This window comes from Aedes albopictus, chromosome 2, assembly GCF_035046485.1.
Source record: "Aedes albopictus strain Foshan chromosome 2, AalbF5, whole genome shotgun sequence".
Taxonomy (NCBI): Eukaryota; Metazoa; Arthropoda; class Insecta; order Diptera; family Culicidae; genus Aedes; species Aedes albopictus.
Window position 1 is genome coordinate 82015186 of NC_085137.1, and position 10426 is coordinate 82025611.

The window sequence follows — 10426 nt, forward strand, 5'->3', positions numbered from 1 at the left end:
AAAATTTTCAAATAAAATTCTTTCAGATAGATTTTATTGTGTTATACGAACGTTTTAAGCTTGTAAACTTTTACCCAAGTTTAATGCACATTTCGGCACCAACATTTCAAAAAGGCGTAACTGCATTTACAACCAATGCCTTCTCACAAAGCTGTGGAGCGTATCCCATCCCTCTCGAGCAATCCACTAGCACAAATAGAAAGATAAAATCCTCCTCTTTCGATTAATGGATGTGAATTGCGTGAGATGAATGAAATACGACCCACAGCTCTGTGAGAAGGCATTGGTTGCAAAAGCAGTTACGCCCTTTTGAAATGTTGGTGCCGATTTATAGTGCTCATAAGTGATAGGGCACTATGAGAAATCAGTGATATCATTCTGATGGCCTACATTTAGGAAATTTTGGGCAATTAATAACTGGAAGACATGTGTAGACCCTTCCCTAACAGGGACATCAAAGTGTAGACGTCTCACATTAAAATCTGATTCCAAAATTAATGAAGCACCACAAATGCATATTAAAATGCAACATTTTGTAGTGAAACCTTACAAATGCGTAATAAGTTAGGACATCACACTTGGACAAATACAACACAGAACAGAAATTTTGCCCTGTCCATCAGTCCATCCATCAGTCAATCCTGTAATCGTATTTTCTCTGGCAGGTTACCTTTTGTTCGCAGCATTAGTTGCTTTCATAGCTTGAGTTTTGTCTAGGAATTTCTAATCCTAAGGGGGCATCCTGAATCAGGCGCCAAGGGAGGGGTTTTTTCCAAATTTCGGCAAAAGGCGGAGAGACGACTAGTGCATGAAGCGTCGGTACACTTGTGCATGGGCTTGCCTGTTAGGGAAGGGTCTACACATGTCTTCCAGTTATTATTTGCCCGGAATTACATAGATGTAGGCCATCAGAATGATATCACTGATTTCTCATAGTGCCCTATCACTTCAAAGCACTATAAATGTGCATTAAACTTGGATACAATTTTACAAATTAAAAACGTACGTATAACACAATAAAAACCCAGATTAATCCACCTAGTGGTGATAGTGCCTTTCTCGTCGAATATGTTATGTGGCTTTTGTTTAAGCCAGCATATTGATATGTTTAGCAAAAAATGCTGGAAACCATGTATATACTTTGTGCGCTTATAAATGGCTCTGGGTCCCCCCCATAAAAATATAGGTATTATCTGACCAAAGTCAAGGGTGTCATAGCTGCCAAAACTACTCGTTGTTGCCCAGTTTTTTAAGTCATTAGTACGTTTAAAACTACTACTGAAACGTGCATTCAGCTTCTTATCTCAGAACCATATTCAGCCTCTACTGTGTCTTATTCAGGAGATTGAGCTAATACGGCAAGCCGTATTCAGCCTCTCCTGTTGGTGAATCATATTCAGCCCCTTCTGTATCGTTTGAGGAGGTTTTAGCTAACACGGTAAACCGTATTCAGCCCCTCCTGTCGTTGAACCATATTCAGCATCTTCTGTATCTTATTCAGGAGATTGAGCTAAAACGGTAAACCGTTTTCAGCCTCTCCTGTCGTTGAACCATATTCAGCCTCTTCTGTGTCTTATTCAGGAGATTGAGCTAATACGTCAAGCCGCAGGGCAAGCCGTATTCAGCCTCACCTGTCGTTGAATCATATTCAGCCTCTTCTGTATCGTTTTAGGAGGTTTTAGCTAACACGGTAAACCGTATTCAGCCCCTCCCATCTCATTTTCAGAAGACTTTAGCTAATATGATTTTCAGCAGTTTCAGAAGATTTTAGCTAATATGGTTTATTTCTAATTGACGATTTGTTTTAGCAGGTTATACCAACGTCCTTTAACTCATCACTATATGATTCAAGTTATACACATCGTAGCATGTAAAGTCGTATGGTGTGTTTACATCAGATGGAAGGAGAACATTATAATGTGCGTCTGCTTGACCTGGTCTTGTCAAATGCAGTAATATTGGTAAATCAGTATTACTGTAACTTGGTGGTTCAACTTTAACAAACCGTTGTTCTCCGTTTTCGTGATGCAGCATGATAAATATAATTCGTTCAAGAGCCATACTGAGAGCAAACAGGGTGTCAAGGTTACCGAATAATCTTTCTGAACAACATATCTGAAGAAGGTTAAACAATGTGTCTGATTCCAAACCAATGGTATTTTTGATTTTATCGAAGAGATGTATGTTTTCTATTACGGTTTGGAATGCAATTGCTCTAAGATCAAAAGAAAAACTTTCATTTCCTACCACTGCATACGAAATCGCATTAAATTGGCAACCACCATCTCCAGTTATTGGAATCTCTAAGAATCCATTCAATGTATGAACTGACAATAGTCTATCTCTGTTACATTTGAAAATGTTAATAGGTAAATTTCTTAAGTAGCTTGCAATGTGGTCAATATCACTTTTGTAACGCATTACATTGTTATCTGTATAAGCTACCAGCAACTCTTCTGAATTAGTAAATGTATACGGATCGTTATAGAATACCTGTTGAACATTTTTGAGCAATTTTTCATTTCCATTATCATAAGCATCATTGGTCGTATCTACTGAGTTAATCCAATCTCTAATGTTGTGATGTATATTTAAATGTTCTAAATCTGATTCAACATCACTGTACTGAAAGGATAAATCTGCAATATTCCTATTGCTAGATCTGATGCTATTACCTTTAGATGATAAGTCCACACAAGATGCTATTGATTTACTATCTATGGATACTATATCGGAAGACTTTTCATACAGTTGAATATTATAGTTATCAATTTTGTTCACATCATTGAGGCATGGTTGCTCACTACAAATAATACAATATATTGGTTTATGATCAGAAAAGTAGCATTCGTAAACTCCAGCAGTAATATTTTCAAAATTGGCGTACACTATATCTAGTCGTGAACCCAAAATAGTTGTTGCTTCTGTTGTCGGTAGTTTTGAAACATATGAAAGGCTGATCATAAAGGAACTAAACTCATGGACTTGTGCATTCTTTTTATCATTGAGATTGAAATTAAAATCACCTATGACAATAGTTGGACAAGATTCCTCCAACTGAAATCGAACCATTGTATCTTTAAAATCACAAACATTTACTTTTGGTGATTTGTATCCACTTATTATAAGGATTCCATTGACTACTAATTTTACCAAATCTATGTGACTGTGGTAATGTCCCTTTTGATCTGCATTGAATTCGGTAGAATGGTCGACAACGTTTGCTTTTAAACTGCTTCTTACAAAACAAATAATTCCTTTGGCAATGTTCTTTTTAACATATTCTGGATATTTCATAGTATCTGAACGATAAACCAAATCGAATCCTGGAAATTCAACCTTTTCATTAGCGTACAAGCAAGTTTCGGAGAAAATCAATACATCACAACGGAAATACCATGGGTCCACGTTTACGTGCTTTTTATTCGCTCGTAATGACCGAATATTCAAATAAACTACTTTGAGTCCTGATACGTCAACTAAATTATTGTAAGCAAGTGACAATGATCGTTCTTTTCGTAGTCTATTCATTTCGTTCAAACAAGCATCAATTGTATGATTACTTTTCATGTTTCCTGGAAAATTACCTAAAATATAAAGTCCTGAAAGACTCGTCACGCGGCTAAGCTCTACATACACTAGCTGGCGGGTAAGGTTACCAGATTTCCTGAAATCAATACAGACATGTTTGTATGTTTGACCTTGACTTTTATGAATAGTTAGAGCTTCGCAGGGTACTATTGGAAACTGGTCCCGTATCATCTGGTAATCCTTCTGGAAATGCGTTGTCAGGTTGTATAGTTTCCTAGGGATGGGCGTCCAACTGAGGTTGATTCCGTTGTTTTCCATGAAATTCCTATATTGCTGTCGTATCTTACTGCCTACATTATTAGAATCGAATTTTAAAAATATGATAGTGGGTTTTTCTGTCCCAGGATTGCAAAACACATATTCCAAAACTCCAGTTGCTCCATTAACTAATCCATCTGACACGTCAAGATTAGCTGTCAGCATGTATTTAATACCTTGTTTGAACCGAATTTTATATGGATATCCTCCACAATCCTTAGTTGGGCGTTCACTCCACATTTTAATCTTTGCAGCTATTTGATTTGGTTTTATTTTTCCTGTAATTGTGTCAACAGCGTTGCACTCTATTTCAGGTGCGAGTGATTCCGATATCTTCTTGTCATTGTATTTATCAACGTTGGCGTTGGTATAGTAAAGCCTGATGGCTTCATCTGGTACTTGATGTTCCTCTATTTCTCTAGATTTTATGATTTTGATGTCTTCGTCGGTCATATCTCCACGAGCAAAACTATTCAGAGCTTTAACAAAGCTCAAATCATCTTTCTGTCGCATAACCTCTGTCAACTCATAAAGGTTAAATTCGTCCCATAATGGTGAGATGTTCGTTTTAATGAGACTGTGCTTTGGAGTGAAGAAGATGGCTGAATCTTTTACAGGTGGTAATTGAAGAAAATCGCCTACTGTGATTACCGACAATCCACCAAAGGTTTCATTTACTCCAGTGATTTGCTGTAACCTTGTATCAATCCGACTAAAAATGGTGCTTCCAACCATAGATATCTCATCTACTATAACCAATTTGCAGTCTTTCAGTTGTTGTCTTAAATTATTGGCAACATCCATGGGTAAATCCGACATTTTAGCATTTTCTTGTAGTGGTAGAGCAAATGCAGAGTGTAATGTGTTACCTCCGATCAGAAAGGCGGCTTTTCCAGAAAACGCGCACAGCAAAACTTTAATGGAATCAGTACTTTGGTCTCTCAGAACTGTTGTTGAATATTCCAAATGATATGTTATCAGCTGGAAAATAGTTGAAATAACCATGCTTTTACCCACTCCAGCAGATCCCGAAATGAAAATTCGAAGAGGTAACTTTCCAGTGCTGAATGACTTATAGATATGCATAACGATTTCCCTCTGCCGCTCGTTCAACTTACAAAGCATATCAAAGAGATTGTTTTCGTGTATTTTCGGAGGGGCAGTGTAAATGAAAGGCACATTACTTTTTGGACGATCTATGCCCACTTGCACAAATATATCGATCTCTTGTTCCTTTGGAATTTGATTATTCTCAAAATCTTCTATTTCGTCTGCATCAGCTACTTGTCTGTGTTGCTCAGCTACTAGCATAGCATCATCCAATCTATCGCTAGACAGCTTAAACAGGTTATCGCGATTCCTTTCGATCAATTCTTTGTTTTCATAAAACTTGGCGCTCCAGTTAATTGATTCAATTTCCTCCTCTTCATTTCTCCATGGAAGAAACAGCAGCAGTTGTTCACGAAAGAAGTTGTCCGGATCTTTTTCATACTTATACCGCACGTGCCGTACAATTCGAGCCTTCCTACGGCGTTTATGTTCAGAGTCATCTTTCTCCGTGTCTGTTTCGTCAGCTTCATCGTCCGAATCCAAATTCTTGTCTCGTCTTGTTTTTTTAGCTGTTTGAAAATAATATGCAGCATATTCCGCCAAGCATATATCATCCAAAGCTTTTCGTTCAGAATAATGTTTGAGAATATCTTTTCCCACGATGTCAGTTGAATCAGGATCCATTGCTTGCAACTGCTTAGTTGTTTTTAAGAACGCAACCCTTTCATCACTGCGTCCAGTATTTATGAATATAGCAGACCGACTGAACTCTGTTATAGGTGTCCCCAAGCAATGGTATACTGCTTCTGATGTTGATATCACGTGCCCGTTCAGGAATTTGTTCATTATGCACCGTAACCGATCTTGTAGATTACGATCTCCTTTGTTTAGTTCAGTTTGAAGGTCTTTCAGTCCTTTTGAAAGCCCTGCTTCTCCTTTCGCCACATAATCCACAATGTACGATGCAACAGCATATTCGTCCACAACAAGTTGCAAATCGACATTTGATTCCATCAAATTGAGAATTATTCGATTGTAAGTATTGATATCTACCTCACAACTCCTGCGCTTATAAAAGATTGTCAGCTTATTAATAGAACTCCTTAAAGCTGTTAAATACGTCTCCTCTGACATTTGAAGGTGCTCCAAAACTTCATCAAAACTTTTGACAATTCTTTCTTTACTCACATAGAACTGCTCCATCAGGTTTTTGATTTTTTCCAGATTGGACTTCACTTCAGTAGTTCTTTCCTCTTTGGATAACGGTTCAAGAATCGCTGTCCGTGGCATTACAAATTTGGGGAAATTGAATCTACAGATGTTTTTATTTTTCTTTCCTTTACTGCATGTGGAGGTATGCTTGTGTCGCAAATAGTTACAAAATGGATTTTTCTCGTCAAATTCGCACGTTATGTGCTTGTCTGCAAACTGTATGACTAGGTCAAAAGTGCTGCTGTCATCACGATCTATTTTAGGTGCATTGTCAATCCACAACAATATATGATCATGAGGTGATCCTCGCTGTTGAAATTCCCGTCTGCGGAAGAAGTCGGTGACCTTGAATGTTTCGAAAATTCCTCCTTCTGATTTGTTAATTAACTTCATCAAGTTCTTGATTTTGTTGTCATAATACATTGCAGTAAATACGGAATTTTCCTTTACCAGTTTTGCTTTTTTCTCGTATGGTAAATTCAATGCATCATACAAACTAATTTTCATTCCTGATGTATACTCTACTAGACCTTGAATCAATTCTGGCCAATTTGTTTCAACTGCAGATACCGTGAGAAAGAATACAGGAGTACCAATTTGTCGCATGAGTCCACATAAAACTTTCTTTTTATGCTCCATATACGCTGGGGCACATCGCATTTGATCCATGAATCTTAATCCATTGTCGAACGATAATAAACCTCCAATGTAATCTGGCTGCAGTGCCTCTTGGGCCGTAACATGTTTTGCATTTTTCTTCTTCCGAATGGCAACTTTTATAGAATTGTACGATTCATTCAGCAGCTTTTTCTTTGAAAGGTGAAGTATACGCCGCGGTTCAATTCTGTTCTTGTAATTCCGAATTTCCCATTTTATGATATCGTTGTATGTTATGTTTTTGTCTGACAAATTCCGTGGTTGTCCAGCAAAAATTTTTGGAAAACAAAGATATTCTATGTCCGGGTTACTGTATGGTGATACCGGTTTCTGGTTTTGTCCAGGAGCCATTATTACAACAGTATTTTGGGCAGCTACCTCATTTAAATCAATCAGCAAGCATTCGTCGTCTCCTTCCTGCAATAAATTAGCGAATTCTTCGTCTATGTTAATACCTGCTTCTCGATCAACACTGTCATCTTCAAATTCGTTCATGCTATAGTTTTGATCATCGTCGTTTATGCCCAAAACGTCATCGGCATTTTCCGAGAAACGAATTCCATACTTCTTATACAGTTCCGTTTCCTGCAAGTATCTGCCAGCTGCTTCAACTTTTTCCTTACGAACCAGTCCTTTCAGATAGCTTGATGCATGTCCCATGTGCCTTTTAAACTCCACTGGTATGGCTATCATATTTATATTGTTAATGTTCCTAGGAAGGGACTGCTCCATTTCATTGACATCAGTAGGAACATAGATCACACTACCTTGAGCGCCAACTTGTGGATTTGAAGCTCGATGATTTAGCATAATGATTTTGATGAATGGCACAAACGGTGAGACGATACGTTCCTCAATGGGATTTAATTGTTCCAAACATTCCGGGACTGCAGCCAGTTTTAATCCATTACTGCTTGAAAGTTTAGGTATTTTACCAGTGCTTACGTACTTATGACATGTGTGACAGAGATAATTTTGTCTGCCTTCTTCATAGTTATTTAAAACGTGAGAATTAGCCCAATATATTATGTGCGTTTTATTTTCCAGACTTTTCAAAGCCATGAGGGTAATCACCTTTTCACGCGTGATTTTTTTAAGGCCTCTTTCAAAAAACATGCGTTCACAACAAGAGCAGACGCACAATGGCACTTCTTTTCTGCTATCGATAAATGCCAAAAGTTCAACTGAAGTTTGGTCAGCCTCATGTCGCTTCAAGTTGTTGTATAAAGCATCTCGATGTCTTAATATGTCAGAACTCCGTTTTTCACGCCTACTTTGTCGATCTTTTTGCCTTTCAGCGATCCTCAGCATTTCATCATCTCGGATAGTTTGCATGCGCTCAATATTGCTGATATATTCCTTTTGAACATATTGCAAATCTGTTCGAATCTTCTTCATTCGTTCTCTATTTTGTGCTTTCTCCTGGCAAGAGAACTCTTCATCTGTATTACGAAGGTTCGTTATCCTCTGCAAATTTTTCTGTCTCTCTTGCTGGACATAAGTCTCAACTTTTCTCATTTTCGCCATCCTTTGCAAGTTTACATGTTTCTCACGCTGCCTATAGTCCTCGTGTTTTCTTTTTTCAGCCACCCTTCTCAAATTTATCTGATTTTCCTGTTGCTTGTAGTTTTCTTCCTTTCTTGTTTCCGTCATTCGCTGCATTTTTTTCTGATTTTCTTGCTGTCTGTAATCTTCCTGTCTTCTTAAATTTGCAGTCCTCCGCAAATTATTCAGTTTCTCTCTCTGCATGTAATTATCATTTTTCCTTATTTCTGTCATCCGTTGTGCGTTTTTCTGAGCCTCTTGCTGTTTGTAATCATGATTTTGTCTTGTTTCTTTCATCTTTAGTGCGTTTTTCTGGTTCTCTTGTTGTTTGTAGTCGTCATCTTTTCTTGTCTCTGCCATCCGTTGTGCATTTAACTGATTCTCTTCCTCCTTATATTGTTTATGCTTCCTCATTTCTGTCATTCTTCGAGCATTTTTCTGATTCTCTTGCTGTTTGTAATTTTCATCTTTCCTTACTTCTGCCATCTTTTGCCTGTTTTTCTTATTTTCTGTTTGTGTGTAATTCTCCTGCTGTCTGCTTTTCATCACCCTCTGCGAATTCTTACGTTTCTCTTGCTGCTTGTATTCCTCATTATTTCTCATTTCGGCCATCCTTCGTGCATTTTTCTTTTTCTCTTGTTCTTTATACTCCTCTTTGGATCGTATTTCTGCAATTCTTTGTGAATTTTTCTCCCTTTCACATTCCTTATATGCATTCTTCATTCGCATATCCTTCATTCTCTGCTTATTTTTAGCATGTTCCTGTTTGCTGTATTCTGCGTTGACACTTCGTTTTATCTTCATGGTTTGCTTATTTTTCTCCTTCCGTGTGTTTGCACTCCAGTTGACAATCGCCTGCTTTGTTGATTCTGCACTCCTCTCCTCAGAACAATTTCCTGTACCACGACTAATCATCTTCTCACTAACGTTGTCACACTGATCACTGTCACACTCAGAAAAAGCCACTACACTTCGAATTTTATCGTAACATTTTCTTTTTTTTGCTTTCTGCAGACACGACTGCTTTTTTATTTTCGGCATTTTGAAGCGATTGCTGAAATAAAACATGCATAGGTCCAGAATATAAGCTGTTGGAACGTTGTTATGGATGGGACGCAAATAAAACAAGAACTTTCACCGTATGTTTTATATATTTTGAGTTTATTTATTATTTTGTTATTGTTGGTGTTGGAGGAGAAAGAACTGTTGCCTTCAGAATACCATGCTTGATCGTATTAAACTTGTTATTCTTATCGCAACAGTTGTGAGTACACTGTTGGTGTGAACGACCAATATTTCTGGTGTTCGATTTGAATAGTTCGAATCTACACAGGAATCACAACAAACTTACGACCTATTCAAAGTGGCGCGTTTTGTTGTGAAAGCAACATACAATACACATTGGCTTAAGCTATTGGACTAGTCCTTCCGTTTCATTCGAAGTTCCACCAACAGCCAGCGCTAGAAAACTTACAAATGTTATATTTTATATATCGCTGAGCACATAGAAAAATTATTTCTTCGTCACAACTGTTTTGTAAGTCAAAGGCTTGACGCGAGATTCCGTCACTAGCAGGCGCTAGTTACACCGACGAACCGACTGTCACAGTGGTGTTTCAAGGTTTCCTTTTAGACATATTTTAGTAGAGTCAAATAGTAATCAAAGACCACTATATTTGACATATTCGTCCATTTTTTTTGAATTATTAAGTTTAATAAACGTCAGTCAAATAGGAATATTTTCCTGGAAACGCTCGTATAGAGTTAACCAATAAAGCTTAAAAATGTACCAATAATAGGTAACAACAGTAGACGTTCGATAACTGCAACATGTTTACATTTCAGTTAGCAAACAAAATTCGATAACTGCAACATCAGATAACCGTCAACAACCCATCAATTGACGTTAAATGAACGAAAAATTCATTCGATTGTTTATTTGGGCTTTATTGGCGCACAGTTTTGATGGATAGCGGTGCGATAACTGCAAATTTGTTGCACTTACCGGACTTGCAGTTAAACCGTTTGCACCGACCGAACGTCTACTGTAGTTGAGTAACTAGCAGTCAAAGTTTAAGAATTATTGGTTTATAAAAAGTTACAGTTTGTTGAA

The 10426-nt window shown here is 37.6% G+C and overlaps 1 protein-coding gene across 1 annotated transcript; it reads right to left on the reverse strand.

Moving 5' to 3' along the window:
• Positions 1–1066: 1066 nt before the first annotated feature.
• Positions 1067–10197, reverse strand: LOC134287646 (uncharacterized). Its single transcript, XM_062850005.1, has one exon. It carries the CDS (start codon positions 9379–9381, stop codon positions 1828–1830), a length of 7554 nt encoding a protein of 2517 aa, XP_062705989.1. The 5' UTR covers positions 9382–10197; the 3' UTR covers positions 1067–1827.
• Between the last annotated feature and the right edge of the window lie 229 nt (positions 10198–10426).